Source organism: Streptopelia decaocto, assembly GCF_964273445.1.
Source record: "Streptopelia decaocto genome assembly, chromosome: 10".
Lineage (NCBI taxonomy): Eukaryota > Metazoa > Chordata > Aves > Columbiformes > Columbidae > Streptopelia > Streptopelia decaocto.
Window position 1 is genome coordinate 2,804,328 of NC_138665.1, and position 18,093 is coordinate 2,822,420.

At 42.3% G+C, this 18,093-nt stretch overlaps 1 protein-coding gene across 2 annotated transcripts in view; it reads left to right on the forward strand.

The window, feature by feature from the left end:
* Positions 1–14,186, forward strand: part of LOC309444350 (ubiquitin carboxyl-terminal hydrolase 12-like) — a 33,513-nt gene extending 19,327 nt beyond the window's left edge. Inside the window, exons 4-9 of one of the 2 annotated variants that reach the window (XM_082062095.1) lie at positions 158–384; positions 1,547–1,623; positions 2,524–2,607; positions 3,291–3,488; positions 6,864–6,942; positions 11,212–14,186. In XM_082062095.1, coding sequence (XP_081918221.1) covers positions 158–384; positions 1,547–1,623; positions 2,524–2,607; positions 3,291–3,488; positions 6,864–6,942; positions 11,212–11,313 — 767 coding nt within the window. In that variant the 3' untranslated portion in view covers positions 11,314–14,186. The remainder of the gene's footprint in view (positions 1–157; positions 385–1,546; positions 1,624–2,523; positions 2,608–3,290; positions 3,489–6,863; positions 6,943–11,211) is intronic. The other variant, XM_082062096.1, reaches the window with a different exon arrangement.
* Positions 14,187–18,093: the final 3,907 nt, after the last annotated feature.

The window sequence follows — 18,093 nt, forward strand, 5'->3', positions numbered from 1 at the left end:
ACAAAGTACAATTCTTTAAAGACTTTTAACAGTGTAACCCACGAATGTAGAATAGGCCAGAAAACAGGGAAGGGCATGCACTGATTGCTAAATCATAGTAACTTGATATTATGAAGTATCTGTATTTTTTCATTCTCCTTCATCTCCTCCTTTGCAGAATTATTTGATAATTATATGCAGCAGGATGCACACGAATTCCTGAACTACCTACTTAACACTATTGCTGACTTACTCCAAGAAGAGAAAAAGCAGGAGAAGCAGAATGGCAAACTCCAGAACGGCAGCATTGAGAGTGAAGAAGGAGACAAGACCGATCTGACGTGGGTCCATGAAATCTTCCAAGGAACACTAACCAATGAAACCAGATGTCTTAACTGTGAGGCTGTACGTTTAAAACAAAACAAAACCTCTTAGATTTTTGCACAGGTTCTGGTTCATTTTTCCTAATACTAAGCACACTTTTTCATTTATTAGGGTAGATGAAATTGCACTCTCTCTATTAAAATATGGAGCATAGCCTATTTTATGACTGTATCACCTCTATGTTCAAACCAATACTCATTAAGGTATGTTTCTCAGAAAAAGCGTAGTGTTTTTTCTGTTCCTCCTCCCTGTTTCCATCGAGGCAGTCTGCACCTGGCTGATCTAAGCTGCCTTTTTGTCTTCGTGTTATTCCTGTGTCAGTGATTGATAGTTCATGTTGTGTTTCTACATGAGAGTTGCTCGCTATTTATTGAACTCCGGGATTAACTGAATTTATTGCACTCTAAGTCTGTGCTTCTTGATGCTGGTCCACAGTGACTCTATTTGAGAGCAAAAGTAGTGCCACAAAGTCTAGAATTAGAACAACACCACCTTCAGACCAGGAATTTATAGTTAGTCATGTGCTATGTCTAGTTTAATGTTTCTAAAAGAATTAAAACTTAGAAGGGGAGAGGAAAGGAGAAGTGATTACAACTGAAATGGCTGTTCTTGGCATTTTACATGTAAAATTATGGTTATATGGTGAACAGAAGCTCTAAAAGAATTTTGAAATTAAATGTGAGTGTTCCACAAATGGAAAGATGGTTTTCCTAACTGCTAACCCATTTAATTGAAAACCCATCTGCCTGTTTCTGTGTTTCCTATAACCATTTACTGTTAAACTCTGAAATGCAGCAGAAAGCTGTGTTGGTTTACAAAGCAGAGTGGAATATGGTTAAAACTTGTCCAGCTCTGAGAGCTCTGACTGGTTAAAAACTCAGTTTTGCCAGTGAAGTGAGCAGATGTGTCCTGAAGTCTCAAGGGGGAGGCATGTTTTGCCATAAAGGTTTGGTGGTTTTGTGTTGTTTTGTTTTTCAATATTCCCCTCTGGATTGTAACAACACATCAGATTGTTTCTTCAGTTTTAGTTTACCTCAAGAAAGAACTTGTGTGTGTGTGTAGATTTCTTCCTTATCACAAAGGTCTCTACTTGCAGCGAGGACATTGCGGCATTCCAGCAACGGGTAAAAGAAATCTGCCGGTTCTAAACCGTTATGAAATATTTCTTATTATTCTTTTCAAGGTTAGTAGCAAAGATGAGGACTTTCTGGATCTGTCGGTTGATGTGGAACAAAATACATCAATTACACACTGTCTAAGGTAAATGAAAATACTTGTGAATGGAAAAATGGTCAGAAGAAAAGAGCCTAGCTTAGTGGCTCTGTTGTGCAGCAGGTGTAGGCTTTGACTTATGGGAAAATACATTCTGTTCAGAGTGCTGTTCATTTTATCTTTATTGTGGCTTTTTGAAGCTGCTATTAGTTTCTTCGGTTTTTAGTAGTTAACCAATACAGTGATTCATATCTTAGTGGTATGTAGGATTGATTTTTCACTTTCTTCAATGGGGATTTAAATTGGTTACATCATATAGTCAGGTTTTATCAAAACTAAGCACAATATGTTTGGTTTCATAATAATTTCTTGTTTATTTTAATATCGTTATTGCATTTCGGTTGTCTGGTCCTGATGTTTGTGTCCAGGGGTTTCTTTGCTGATAGAAATTTGCTCCGTGTATTTGGCTGCTAGATCCAAGGCTTATCAGCTGCTAGGATACTACAAGTTGCGCATAGCAGCTGGCTTTTTAATAGCTGATAATGGATGTATAATTGCTAGGAGATGAAAGATAATCCAGACTTGCGCTGGCCAACGGCTCATGGCTATAGGTCTTAACATTTAATGTCTGCCCCCAAAGAAAACACAGAGTGGCTACCTCTGGAAACAAAACACCTTATTGCTGTTCAACAAAAACCTTATTGCTGTTTATTGCCTATCATGTTCAACTCCTGCCCAGAAAATACGCAGTTAATGCTTGAGGGTGTTGTTTCCAGATTTTTTTCCAGCTGAACATTGATACTACATCCCAAGACTGGGACATATACACCTAAAATATGTTTGGGTATTATGAGCATTTTGAATAAGAGGAATTTCATCTTCTGTGTGTACTTTGGGGTTTTTTTTTCAGCATTATTAGCTTATCTCACTTTTCTTTCATTTCCACAGGGGATTTAGTAATACTGAAACTCTATGCAGTGAATATAAATACTATTGCGAGCAGTGCCGCAGTAAACAGGAAGCACAGAAGAGGTAAGGTTCAAATATTCAGGCTAATGGAAGTGTCCTCTTAAAATGGGCAGTTGTGGGAAAAATACACCTTGTGAATTCAGTCAAAAGAGAATATATGACTGTTTAGGTCTGTGTTTGGTGAGGAAGGGAGTAAGGAAAAGTGGAGAGACCAAGTAACTTTGTGGCAACCTTATCAGAGAGAAATGAAGAGATTAATTTTGTATTCCTCACAGAAGAGCTTGTATCTGGTGCTTCCAGACACTCGCATTTTCCCCAGTTAACATTAATCAGCTTAAAGGCACTGGAAACCATCCCATCTGCTTTCATTGGGAATACCAAATACAAAAATCTTATTTCTCACCTCATACTTGGTCACAGATAGAGCAGCAAACCAGATTTATTCCATCTATTTCTTCCCATTGATGTGATGGAAAAATGATGTTTTCTACATAGGCAGTTGTCCTGCATTCAGATGTCGGTTGTGCTGTTAATCTTTCAGAGTAAATATTGCCTATTCTCACTGGAATATACATGAGAAAAGTGAATTTTTTTTAAAAAACAGGCAAATTTCAAAATAAAATTTTCATCAACATTTTAGATGCCTTTTAAGAAGCTTCTTCATATTGAAACTGTTCTTGAAAAGCTCTGTTTTAGGTGGTCTGCTAATACCTTTTTCTTTGTTTAACGTATTTTTTGTGGCTCAGAATGCGAGTGAAAAAGTTGCCCATGATTCTAGCTCTGCACTTAAAAAGGTTCAAATACATGGACCAGCTGCATCGATACACCAAACTCTCCTACCGTGTCGTCTTTCCCTTGGAGCTCCGGCTCTTCAACACTTCAGGAGACGCTACAAACCCTGACAGAATGTATGACCTCGTGGCCGTAGTTGTTCACTGTGGCAGGTATGTTGGCTTTGTGGCCCTTAAATGCTTTTAATTGACATTTGAACAGAGTCTGTCATCCATATACCATTTTATAACAGTACCCTGGCTGACGATATGGGACCCTGCTAAGCAGCGTCAGAGCTAATTGTCCAAAAGTACTTATTTTTAAAATGTTTCAGTCTTTTTTACTACTTTTTTTTTTCCTGGTTTAAATTTTCCTTTCTGGGTACGTAGGTTTGCTCTTTTAGCAGCTTTCAAATATGTCGAAGCTGGGAGGAGTGGCTGACACACCAGAGGCTGTGCCGCCATCCAGAGACCTGGACAGGCTGGAGAACTGGGCAGGGAAAAATTGAATGAAATAGAACAAGGGCAAGTGTAGAGTCTTGTATCTGGGTAGGAACAGCCCCAGGTTCCAGTATAAGTTGGGGAATGACCTATTAGAGAGCAGCGTAGGGGAAAGGGACCTGGAGGTCCTGGTGGACAGCAGGGTGACCATGAGCCAGCACTGGGCCCTTGTGGCCAGGAAGGCCAATGGTACCTGGGGTGGGTTAGAAGGGGGTGGTCAGTAGGTCAGAGAGGTTCTCCTGCCCCTCTGCTCTGCCCTGGGGAGACCACACCTGGAATATTGTGTGCAGTTGTGGCCCCTCAGTTCCAGCAGGACAGGGAACTGCTGGAGAGAGTCCAGCGCAGCCACCAAGATGCTGAAGGGAGTGGAGCATCTCCCGTGTGAGGAAAGGCTGAGGGAGCTGGGGCTCTGGAGCTGGACAAGAGGAGACTGAGGGGGGACTCATTCCTGGGGATCAATATGGAAAGGGGGAGTGTCAGGAGGATGGAGCCAGGCTCTTCTCAGTGACAACCAATGATAGGACAAGGGGTAATGGGTTCAAAATGGAACACAAAAGGTTACACTTGAATTTGAGAAGAAACTTGTTCCTGGTGAGGGTGGCAGAGCCTGGCCCAGGCTGCCCAGGGAGGTTGTGGAGTCTCCTTCTGTGCAGACATTCCAACCCGCCTGGACACCTTCCTGTGTAACCTCATCTGGGTGTTCCTGCTCCATGGGGGGATTGCACTGGATGAGCTTTCCAGGTCCCTTCCAACCCCTGACATTCTGGGATTCTGTGATGTCAGCAATTCAGACAAGTTGTATCTTTGAACTGTAGCAAAGAGCAGTATTTAAAAAAACAAAACCAACAAAAGCCCCACACCCTCACCCCCGCTTTCCAAGAAAGCTAAATGAAGTTAGAACAAATCTTGGAAAAACACTGAATCAGAATTAAGTTACAGTTCTCATGTTGCTGCTTGCTAAACCATTACAGGTTTTTTTAGAAGCTGGTGCCACCACGTGGAATACACTGTGTACTGCTCATCTTTTAAAATACCCTTATTCTCTTTATTAAATTGTTGTGGTGGTGGTGGCGGCTTCAATTCTGGTTTTAAAAGCAAAGAGGAAAAAATTTCAAGCACTTTTAGGGAAAAAAGCAGCCGTGGAAGGCAAAACATTTTTATAACTGCCTTCTGGAAGTGTGAGTTTTAAAGTAATAAGTTATTACAGCACACAAATGTTCTGAAACATTTTTGTGAGGAGCAAGACAATATAATCAACACACTAATATTGCATAGATTTAGTATAAATAAACTGCATATAGTGATAGGTGATTTCTCTTGTGGTACAATTGTGCTACTTTTTATTTATTGTATAATGTTAAGATCTTATCCTATGTATTTTTTTCTATAGAATCTTAATTTGCTATACCTATAACTACACTTAGATGTTTTAACAATGATGTTTAATAATTTAGATGTATTAAGTGGCTTTGCTTTTTCTTCTCAAACTTGTTGTCTTATCTAGGGCTTCTAGGAATCCTGTGACCCCTCTGGTCTCAGTTCTTACTAGGAACTTACCAAAGACTTAAGATAAACTACATTTTCTAAATATTGGAATTCTCAGAACTTGTTTTGAATATTTTGCCCTTAAGTTTCAGTTTTCATTTAGTTGTTCTAAACAAAGAAGTTTCATTCCATGGCAGGTAATATGTTTAAGTATATCAATAATTCCAGAAGGATTAGAGAAGTACTTTATTTTGCCTACACCTGATATGAATATAGGTTGTTTTAAAGCCTTGGGTACATGCAGAGTAAAGAGTACTTTGGGGCAGGGGTGGAGTCAGAACCCTATTTTTTTTGCTTGGTAGATTGATAGCTCGTGGTTTTCCATCCATATAGTTGTCAAGAGTTTTGATTGCGGGGTGACAATAAAACCCTGGCAGATGTATTGTTAACCTCCTCTCCCCCCCTTCCCCCTTTTGCCCCTCCCTCTCCCCCCTTCCCACTCAGCACAGGCGATTGGGAGGGAAAGAAGGACAGAGAGAAGAGAGTTGGAAAAATTAAAAATGTTTTACTAATGCTACTGATAAAATAGAGAAAATAATACAAAATATACGAAACCAATCTTGAAAGTCCCAGCAACTGCAGAGCCGGCACCCGAAGTCCTGGACTGGACTCTGCAGCCAACCGGAGCTGGATTCAGTCTGTCACTGGCCTCAGTTCACAGGGATGACTCACAAGGTCCTCTCCTAATGTCGCCATAAGCAAAAGGGAAAAAAAAGGGACGAGATCCTCGTGATCTCCTACTTTTATATGAAGTATTCACGTGAATGGGATGTTATACACAGTTGGTCAGTTTCTTGGTCACCTGTGTCTCGTTGCCCCTCTCGCGAGATGTGAATCTGTCCTTATCAATAACTTTGCATTCCATTGCTGTGTTTACCAAAACATGTATCTGGTTCTCCAGGAGAATGCAGCTGATATGAAGCTTTAGCTGACAGGCAAATTCACTAAAAGAGAAACTTGTTTTTTAACAAAACCAGGACAATAGTTCATTAACCCAAACCACCACCTTTTCACGGCGAGCATTTGGGATATAGGCAATAGAATCAGACTGGGAAACTGCTCCTGGAAAAGTGGGAGCAGCAGTTGCAGAAAGCCTGGCTGCCGTCAGCCATAGGCTAAACCACACTGGGAATTAAAAAAATCTGTGCAAATAAAATAGTTCAGTTATTAAAATTTTTGGACCGTGGTCAAAAGTTTTTGAACAGTGGTTGAAATAACTGGCTTTCAATTTTGGTTTTTGAAAGAAATGAATGACAATCGGAAATACTTAGGAAACGGTGTATTTTGAATATATTGTATTTGACAAGTAGCAAAGACAGACATTTTAATTCAAGCAATTTGGCGAAGGCTAAGAACCTAAATGATGTTATGAGTACTATTAGACAACATTAAGAGCCGGGAAACCTAACCCTGCCAGTAATAGCTAGAATCATGAGGGAGAGCAGCACTCCTGCTTTTGTAGGCACAAGATTAATAAGCCTTTAATCCTTTTTTTCCTGGCAGTGGTCCAAACCGTGGACATTATATCACCATTGTGAAGAGCCATGGCTTTTGGTTGCTGTTTGATGATGACATTGTAGAGGTAGGTATGATTTACCTGGTGAAAACAAGTGTAAGCAGCATCGCTCCCCCAATCTGCTTTTATGTCTGGGATTTTCTTTTGTACCTCTGAAAGTATTTCAGCAAAACACAGAATCATTCCAGACGTTTCAAAGGTAAACTTCAGCATTTTGGGGTATCTTCGTTATAGAAATAGTGTGGAGAAGGGCAAACCCACACGAGGGCTGTATTGACCCTTCAGACCACAGTTGTCTTGTTCCTGATCTGAAATGCTCTTATCTCAGCCCACCTTTTGGGCTCCGTTTTGTTGCTAACTTGCTTTGTGCTAGTTGCATTTCATTGCTGTATTGAAGAACTTCTCTCCTTTGTAGGCAAATCCCCCCCCAAACTGAAGTGTATTAAAACTGAAGACTGTGGGAAGGTCCTGAGAGCATACAAAGATATTTGAGCTATTTGTGATAATATTTAAATAGTCTATTCAAGCAAATTGTTCCTTAACTTTTCTACTAACATATCTGTAAAGACTAATATCCAAAATATTTATATATCCATGTATTTCACATAATTATCAAGCAAATATCGAACAGTAGAACAAATACCACAGTAGGGCTGCTTTTTATAGAGATGAAAATGTAGTGTTTGCCTCCGAGATCTCATGGTCAAGGTTGAGGCCTCATGCTACCTGTCCAAATAGGTGCACCAAATTCCTTGCTTGTGTTGATATAAAGTTGCCTTTCTCCCATTATTGTATTTTGAGGGTTATTTTCCTCTGTTTCTGGCATGGCCAAGGTATGTAATTGTGTCAGCAAATTTTGGAAGTAGTGTTCACTTCAATATTTTTAAATGCAAGTATTCACTGTCTTTTCCAGCCAGGAGATGAACTTTACATTTTAAAAGCAGGTATAAAATAACCATCTTGTTGTTCTCTATTTGTTTTTTATCAGTCACTTCTATGTTGTATCTTAGCTTTTAGGTCAAAATGGAATTCCTTGTTATCTGCAAACACTGTGGGCGCTTTTATAGATGTGCCAAAACACAGCTTTTAAATATGTGCTGTCTGTTATTGGACAATAAATTCAAGGAGCTGTCACAAGTAAGCTAGAATGTAGTTCCTCTCTCTCAGAGGGATGCTTTTTTTTGTCTTTTTCCTTCAAGTTACTCTTCTAACTTTAATAATGGCTTTCTTTTTTATTTTAAGTTCATCTTCTTTTACTGAGTTTATCTAAAATGCTGTAAAAACAAAGCTCATTGTTCTGAAATTTCTGCTTTTTGTGTTTTCCATGGTTCTTGGAGTATTCACTGTCTTGATTAGGATTAGCAAGGTAGCCCTGTCCTGTAGCACTGTCTCAGCAGTTTACAATTCCTTTTCCTGCTAGAGGACTCTCTTTGGCTGGCGTTTGCATGTGGTGTTTATTTTCTGTGAAATTTAGGCTTTATTTTTCTGCTGGAAGGCATGAAAAACTGCACAGGAGAGTTTTACACGAGTCATTCGAGACCGTTGGCCCTTTCAGATGAACGGTTGCTCCTTGCACTGCTTTGAAGAGCAGAGGATGAGGATTCCTGCTGGGTTTGTCCCAGAGCATCTCTTTGTAGCTTCTCCTGTGTTCCACATGTGTGATGAACATGAAGGTCCCATCTCACCTCCCTCTATCTATAAAGTCCCACCCTTCATCTTTCCTTGACCTTTTAAAACTCACCTGAATTTCTGGAGATTCAGTGATCAGAGAGAACAGGGCAGTGGAGGCTTCTCCTGCTCTGCTGATACTACAGGCTGCTGGAAGAAGTAGCTGCAGTTTTACTCATCTGTTCTCTCTCTCCCCTCTTAGTCATCAGCTCTTGAGAATTAATTCCTCACTAGTGCTGCAGGCCGTTCACTGGAAAAGTGAGGTAAAGCCACAACTGCTTTTGTCAGTTCCATCTGCTGCCTAAAGACATTGAAGTGTCCACTCTGAACTCGACCAAGTACTATTTTCAAACTGCTTGTGACTGGCCATAAGGTGACACCGCAGGAAATGGCTGTGTGTGGCATTTCAGAGGTTGTCCTCAAAAATGGACCGACAAAAAACCTCCAAATCCCTTAAAATGTGAATTCTTCTGCTCTTCAGAGACTCTAAGAACATGAAGTCAGACTTTTAAGACTTAACATTTTCTGTGTGAACTGGCTGCATGACAAAACAAGTGCTAGTCAGCAGATGACAGGAGATGAGTCCAAAGCTCTTGTGCCTCTATACAGATATTGCAACTGAAAGAGAACATGGGTAAAAGCTTTTTCCCCTCAAGCACAGTTTAAAAGCTTTGCTGCATTTTTGGCAAGTGATAGGAATTAGTAGCTCTGAACCGCCAATAGGAAGTAGTTTATCCTTATTAGCCACTAAATGTCAGAAATGGTGAAGTCATATTTATTTATCTGTTTGGATTGGGTTGGCAGGCCAACTTTCAATTAAATTGGAGATAGATAATAATCAAACATACTACAGCATATGTGAAAAGCAGCTGCATCAAATCCAGGAGGCTGATCAGTCCGCATGGGATACCGTGCCAAATAAAATTAATTGAGAAACCTGAGTTAATGATCTCTGGCTAGTTCGGCGTGTTGTCATTAGAGCAGCTAAGTGAGACGTTACGGTGACAGTTTTTATCTGAGAGAGGGAAAAGTGTCCACCCAGGGACTTCTCCACATTGAGAAAGGGGGAGAATGATTCTACATCTTCACTTCAATGTTTGTTCAGTTGAATGCAATGAATGGTACGCAAGAAAAGGAGTTGGTTTGGGGAACCAGCAGAGTTATCTGGAAATGAACAAAGAATATTGAAGCTCAGTTAGCAGGAAAAATAGTCATAACACCAGGTGAGGCTGCAGAATCCTAAAAATAGTTGTGAAACCATCAACTTGGTTGTTCCTTTAAAGCTGCAACTTTGTGGTCCACTTTGTGGTCTATATAATCCTCTTTCAGTCCCACGGTGTTTTCTGTGGGTAGTGAAATTAAAAAAGGAAGTCAGATTTGCTGTGAGAAAACTAAAAATATCTGTAGGATGAATTAATCTAGATCAAATGTTTGAGTTGCATTCAAAATGAGTAGTGGAAATAGACTTGATTGCATGACAAGTTACTTGGCACTTAAAATAAAACGTTTGAGTTGTCTCCTAAATATATGACAAGGCCTGTGTACCTAACAGTTTATAGGAGATGTTTGGTTAAGAAATGGGGTGAAGATACAAAAGCCCTTAGTACAGTATTGCAGCTTCTCTGAAGTCTTAGAATGGAGAAGAGAGAAAGGCAAAACATCTCCTTGGGGTTTTTTTCCCCCACTATTTTGTTCTTAACATCCGGAGTCCTGAAGGTATTTTAAAATACTAAAATATAGTGCTGAGCAACAGAGGTCCCTGGGAGTGGTTTATTTCAGCGTTTAGTCGCTGTGCTTGCTCTCCACTGGCTGCAGAGGCACATTCAGGAATGTGAAGCCAATCATTCTCAGGAGCTGGATCAAGACTCTGGAACTTGCATCTTTAAAAGACCTTTAAAATGCCCTACAGGCCTTGCTGGTTGGAGGAGAAAATGGGAAAACAGCTTTTCTGCATTTAGTTCTCAACTTGAAATAAAAACAGACCATCTATTTGTATCAATATGGCAAATAATTTATTTCTCATAGGTGAAAACCTTGTGATGATATTGCAGTAGGCATTGTACTGGCAAATCCTAAGGAAAGGAAGTTCTTGTCAGACCAGAAGATCATAATCAGATGAGATCCACAGATTTCATGGTATAGTTGGCAGTAGCACTTGCAGGGCTTCTCTATGTAAAAGGGTCCCAAGAACTTTAAAATCTGGGGTTATTTAATCTGAATGTTAAAAAATGTTCAAGATGGTCATTATGTACTCCCAGCTGTACAAAAATCTTCTTTGCTGATCAGTGACCGCTTTTTTAAAATGTACATTACAAACAGGTAACACCTATCTGAATGCGAAAGCAAATACTAAAAAAGTAATGTATTCTTTTAAGGATACATTTTCCTGGGTCCCTTTTTTCATAGCCAGGGTTAAGAGTGCATTGATTCTGAGAGGTTTATTATTACATCTTTATTTCCTTGTTTCTCAAAAGTAAGTAAGGTAATAAGTGGAAAAAATGTTTTGTTGTATTGGGTTGGATTAAATGATACTGAAATATTGTTGCATTAATGCTGGGTGGCTTTCCAGCATCACCCCAAAGAGTGGAAAATAATGCTTTGTCTGGGAAAGGGATTCTTGGGGCGGTGTTTTGACTGAGGCTAATTACAACTCTCATTAATTTTCAGAAAATCGATGCCCAAGCCATTGAAGAATTCTATGGGTTAACATCAGACATTTCCAAAAACTCAGAGTCTGGATATATCCTCTTCTACCAGTCAAGAGACTAAGATAAGAGATACATGTATACAAATCAAATAAAAAAGGGATCAAGATATGTCCAAATGGAACGTGTTTGTGAGAGCAGCAGCAGCTCCTCGTTGTTGCCGTAGGACCAGGACAGACGGAGCGGGGCGAGTCGAGGTGTCTCCCTGCCCTTTGCTGGAGGATTAGTGCCGACTGCCGTAACAAGAAGAGCTTTTGTTCCAGTTTTCTTTCTGGGCTTTTTTTTACGTGCTATCTTCCAAAAGCTGTGTTACCTCTACTTGAAACCTGGCTGCTTATTTGTTCACGAACTGAAGAAGAGATTTAAAAGTAGCATTGTAGAATTTTTACCATTTAACGTTGGCCTGAGGCTATACCTTGGTTTCTACCATTGTCGTTTTTCTGTATTTTAGCAGAACGATTTCAATATTCAGTGTCAGCTGAAGGCATATTTTAGGATATGCACAGCAGCTGGTTGCTGGATATTTTGGGTGACTCAGACTTGAGAAGCAGTACAAAGCTAAGACATATTGGAAATGTCAAGTCTGTAGTTTTTATTACAAAAACCCTCTCTCTGCAGCATTGTAAATTCCCCATTATGCATTATCTTGGTTTTAGGTAACACTAACAGCACTGATTCTTTGTATATTTTTATTTTTCCTGTTCTGTTTCTTCTTCAGAAGGTCTAGAACTTTGTCCATGTTCAGCCTAGTCTCTTGTGTGTTTTTCTTTTGAAGCAGAAGTCTTGACTCAGAGCCTCATTGCTGCAGATTTAAGGGGAGCAGTTACCTTCTGAACAATATGTCTGGCAACCAGTTGCTGTAGAAACTTGGAAGTTACAGCATTTCTTGGAGCTATTGTGTAAACCAAAAGTGCCCTCCTTCCGAAACAGGATCTGTTCAACATTTCATTCAATACGTCGTAAACTGATGCAACTCGCGTTTTGAATCTATGCTAATACACAGAAACAGCACTAGTTGTGAAGAGTTAACCAAGGGAAGCATTATTTATGTAGCTAATCCAGTTGTTTGTAGTCTTCAAGATAATGAACAAGTAAGAAGGAAAACAAACCACCCAGCCCAGACGTTACCTTGCTAAGTGTTCCTCGTCACCCGTTGGTAACGTTCCGATCCATCTGGGAATCACAACACTCCTTAAAAATGCTTCTGATTGTTTTACCTCTATAGGCCTTGCTTAACAGGGGAAATTGTTAGTCTTTTGAAGACTGAAATTAAGTAATTATCCGTTATGTGTGTATATATTATAATCTCAAGGATAACTAGAAAGAAAAGACTAAGGAAGTTTGTAAGAAATCTCAGAAAATGTTCTGAAATGTTCTTTTTGAGAAGTCCTGTTGCCGTGCCAAAGCTTGTCACAGCTGGCTCTAAACTACCAGTGGAAATGAATATCTTCCTTTCTTCATCTTGTTAGGTGACGTGCGAGCTGTCCTCTGTGTGGTTGTTCCCAGCACAGCCGTTCATGGTATCTACCAGTGATTGTTGTTCTTGAGGATATTTAACTTATGCAATTCTGTGGCTTGTACAGGATAGAAAATATCTTACCAAAATATTGTCCTCAGGAAAACAGCATTTCACAAACAGTTTCTAGTTGTGGCTCTATGTATCTGTTTCTTCTTATCACAACCAGAAACGTCACGTTAGCAATTAACTCCTGTCTTCAAGATGCAAATGAATCACTATCATTGTGTTCCAGCTGGGTACAGCTTCCATCCTCCTGGCACATCTCTTCCAGAAGAGAAAATATGGCTACTGGGTTTTTAAATTATTTTTTATTATCCAGAGTACTGTCATTTGAAGAGCCGTGTTCGATAACAGCAAACGTTCTTGTCATCTTGTTCCTGTCGTGTGCGAATTGTTGCTGGCTGAGAGCCTTCTCCCCTTGTTCACACACAAGCTGTGAGTCTCTCCTGGTGGCGCTCCCAGGGGCCTGTCATCACCAAGCCTTGCAAAAAATAATAAGAAGAGAGCACTGAGTTAAAAATAATCTAAGCAGTAAATACAAGAATTAATGTAGTACACTAGACATGTATTTTGTATATCTGGCGAGACATTTTTACAAATAAAATACCTGACTGAGAGATAATATTGAAAGATATATACTATAGATTAAAAACTGTTAAAAGTGCACTTTTGCTACAGATTTATAAGGAGACTAAAAGGAATTAAATTGGAAGAGAACGGTGCGATGTTACTTCTGTATAATAGATGACCCCACCTGTCTCCAATAAAGGTCATGTATGATCAAATGCACATGGCCCAAATGCTTTTCCTTGTATTTCAGCCCCAGGCTGAACAGACGGCCGCGGCTGGGCGCTCCCTCTCCTCAGACCTTCTCCCTCTGCGCTGGCTGGATTTGTACTTGTATAACCTGTGCGTGAGCGGTTTAAAGCAAGAGAAACGAACAATTCAGCGTCACGGATGATAACTGGAGAGGTTTGGCAGGGCCTGGGCCCGATGCGGGTGTTCCTTGAGGGGTCAGCAGCCCCCAGAGCTCTGCCCTTGCCTTTCCCTCTCATTTCCTTTCTCCTTCTCCCTCTTTCACCCCTTGCTCTTGGATTCCTGAAGACTTTGTTGCAAATGTTATCTGACTGATCTGGAACAGAGGCATTTAAAAGCAAAGATAGTACCATATGCTTGGAGCTTTATGGGTTCGTTGGGGGACAGGTCTTCATTTCTGTGTCGTTCCTTGGAGTTTACGTTTTTATGGGGAAAATTGGATCAAACAAAGGCTGTTCCCATGAGGAGGAATTCGTGGGACTAGATCAGGATGCAACGGAAGCAAATGAGATTCAAAAATGACAACTGCTCTGTAAAACCATATTTTAAATCCAAAATACTGTCTGGTCCTTGTCCGGCTGGGCCACACATTAGCAATAAATAAATGGAGCTCATTTTAACGCTGGTGAATGTTTGACTTTCAGGCACTTTCAAAAAAGTATTACCCAGAATTAATTTTCTCGAGGGCAAACAACCAAAATCAGAACATCTGAAAGCGACGTGGGTTTAGCTTGGAGCGCAGGTAAGGGAGGATTGATACCAAGATTTGGGGGCTGGTCTTGTCACTTCAGGTGTCCTCCAGAACCTGGTGCTGGAGTGAGGGTGCTCTAAAGACCATCCCATAATTATTATTTCTCTCTGCTCACCAGCAGCTGAAGCAAAACTCACCCCGTGTGGCTATTTTGCTTCCAGGTCAGCAGATCCTGTGGTTTGTGGAGAGGCTCTGCCCTAAAGACTTCAGAAACCAGAGTTGTTTATGAGTTGGTGTTTGTGCTTGGCATGTTCTAGTTACCAGCAAGAGCTTTTAAAGTCACCGTGCCAGCTCGGTTTAGCATTTGTTTAAAACAAATCACATTTGATTGGTACAAGAAAGAAAATAGACTAACAAAGGCCCCTGAGACAAGTCAAACCTTCCCATTGTAGTCCTCAGTGCTCATCAAAAGGAAACAATCCCCTGAAACATAATTAATTCTCAACATGTAAAGTCCTGCCAGCATTTGCCGTTGTTGCACTAATTAACCTTCGGGCTACTTCTGTCTGCTTCCCTCCCTCTCCTGCAACATCAGTCCTATCTGCAGAATTGGTTTCCACCTACCCAGCCAGCCTTTGTTTGGTTCCTGAAAGCAGCAGCCGACTGGGATTAGATGTCTGTACGTGATAGCTCAGAGTACGTAAAGTTAAACATGAAGCGGTAGCGGGGGGATAGCGCGAGGCTCATCTTGGACTTTTAACTCTGAAGACAACGCTTTGCAAAGGAAAAGGATTTGATGCTTTCTGCCATCTGGCTGCTCATTTTAACCAACTCCCCTTTGTGTCAGCGTGTGTTTGGAGGGGATGCTGGCTCTGTGACATCCGGGGAGCTCGGCTTGTGTCAAAGCTCAGCCCCAGGCCACAGTGAGAATCTCACTGCTAGAGGTCGTATGTACAACAGAGTGTAGGAGCATTGAAGCTGGTGGCCCGGGCTGCGGAGCATCGCAGGTCCCTGGGGAGGCTGGGACTCGAATGAACCTGTCGTAGTGTGTGCAACATCTCTGCACAGCACCCAAAAGGGGAAGGACAAATTCCACAGGGGCAGGATATCGCTTGGGTTGCCAACAATGAGCACGTTTAGCCGTTGGCAGCTGTTTTGGAAGCTACTTCATACTGTGCCAGGGTATGTTTGTCTGGGACGTGGGAGATGGGTGTAGGAATAGATGCTCTCTGAGACCACCATGATGGGGTCTGGACCCCTGGGCCAGTGTCAGGGGCCTTGAAACAGAAGGTGACTTAGAAACCCCAAGAGGAGGAGTTAGACCTGAAGGGCCAAGCTAAGAAAGGATTTATGAAGGTCTTAAAATATCAGGGCTCCCAAAGTATTACTCTAGATACATTGGCCCAGTTTTATTGAGGGCAAAACAGTTTCGGTGCCATGCTGCTGAGAAGTGTCCTCTGCACCTGGGCCAGGGAGCTGCACCGGAGCCAGGACATGCAGTGGAGGCACAGAGGACACCGCGGTTTGTGTAAGAAAAATCAAGGGGTCCCAGCTGGGTCTTCTGGTGATTTCCGAGGGGGTGTGCAAGAGGAAACCTGCAGGGGAAGGGCAAAAGGGCAAGGCTGGGGGCTAGAGCTGCGTTTGGGGTCGGGAACATCCCCAGATCTACCCAGAGTTCGTTTCCTTTTCAGGATGCTTTAGCAGAAGATAGCGTGTGAGGAATATAGAGGTGGAAAGAGACAGTTACATGGCTTCAAGGCCTGGACATAGAAGGGACAAGCTAACAGGAGCTTCAGCTGCCCAGCTGAGTGAGCTTCAGACTGACCACCAGACCATGGCTGGGGATAGAGGTTGGGTCAGATGTGACTGAAGTAATTTCTTCTGTCTACCCCTAAGTATAGACACAAAAGACAATAGCAGGTGGTTTTCAGCAGGAGATGAATAACTTTGTAATTAAGTACCCTAATTAGTGCTCTATTAGCGCATTGGTTTCCTTCCGAGAGAAGCAGCGTGCATCTACCACAACAAGTCACCGCGACGCTGTAAAGCAGAAAGCGGGACTGTGCCGTGGAGAAACGGGGGCAGGGAAGGGGTGGCCCGAAGGAAAGGAAACCACAGTGGGGAGCAGAGGGCTGATGTCTCGGAGGTCTGTGTGACAGACCCCAGGCAAAGCCAGCAGGAAAGAGGTATTTGGCCAGGAACCTTGTGTTGGTGTCAGCACAGACTTCACACCTTGTGAGACCTCCTTGTCTTGACTCGTTTGCACCCCCTACAATTTGGGCTCGTTGTTCCTTTTTCTCTTAGCAATGGGCAATTTGAAAAATGCTCAGTATCTTGAAATCGTCAGGTCTGTGGTGGTGTCTCTGCAGGTCGGGGGCACTGAGTGCTCCAGGGGCTGTTGCAGGTGGGAAGTCTTGTCTCAGTGGCACGTCTCCACCTCTGTGTCCCTGGGTGATGAAACACATGTGGGTGGATGTTTGGGCTCTAATTGGGGCACCATCAAGTTGCCATGTGCTTTTCAAGTCTGAGCAACACCTGTAAGCTCCCCTGCCCCGTCACCTGGACAAGCCAAGTGCCAGAGGATTGCTCCGTTACGAAACTCCTCTGGGTCCCTTTGCTTCCACCCTCACACTAGCAAACACTCAGCTCCTCCCCGGCAAGAGCACAATGAATTGCCTGAGAGAGCACGTGGTGGTGATGGGGGAAAAGTGTTATTCCTGGCAACCCTTTCCAAGTCCTCTTTTTTTATCTTTTTACATTTTCTGATGTTAAACTGTTCATTTTCAGATTTTGAGTCACAATGTTTCTCCACGGAAAAGGCCGCGAGTTTGGAAAAAATCCAGTTTATTCCTTCAAAATTCTTTGCCGTCACTTCAGCACGGAAGAGCCAAACCACGCTGGTACCTGCTGCCGACATGGATGGAGGAACAGCCCCGACCTCTCCGTGTCCCCGCACCGAGGACACTCGCTGACACCTTGCAAAGCCTCCTGGCAGGCGCTTGGGGTGTCCCCGAAATGTGGGGACAAGTGAGGATCAGAGAATGAGTCTTCAGGTGGGAAGGGGTATTAAAGGATGTGTGAAGCCACGAAACAGAGCAAAATGAAAATATTTTCATTAACTTAGCCCTAAGGTGCAAGTTACGCAGAGCTTAAGTTTTACCCTTATTTGCTTGGTTTCTCATGGACAGTATAGAACTGAAGATAAAACTAGGTTTGAATTTCTGAGGCCTCACAGTTTCTTTAGACTCAGACCCGGCAGAAAGGCCAAACTTGGGTTTTACTGAAGTTTCCCATCCATCCCCCAACAGGAGGAGGTTACTGGATTTGGGAAAACCAGTTTCTCCAGGCTGCTCCTCCACAGTTTGAGCCAAGTGCTTCACCAGCAGCGACTCGGGGAGCGAAGAATTCCCGTGAGAGCTGGCAACCGCTTTATCTTCTAAAAATATCTTCTGACAAAACATAAAACCTCTCCGAAATAACCCATCTGAAAGCGCGGGATCCAACTCTGGGCTCTCTGGAGGCTGCAGCTCGGCTCTCGGCTGCAGCACGGGCCGCGGGTCGCAGCTAAAGGGCAGTAATTGCAGCGATGTCACCTTTGGTCCCCAGGGAGCCATCCTTCCTCGAAGCACGGCTGGCGAGAGGAGCTTGGAGAAACCGCTGTGTTAAAAGGGCTCTGCTGAGAGGGCGGTGTCGAGGTTCTGATTGCGGGGTGACAATAAAACCCTGGCAGATGTATTGTTAACCTCCTCTCCCAATTCCCCTTTTGCCCTCCCTCTCCCCCTTTCCCCCTAAGGACAGGTGATCAGGAGGGAAAGAAG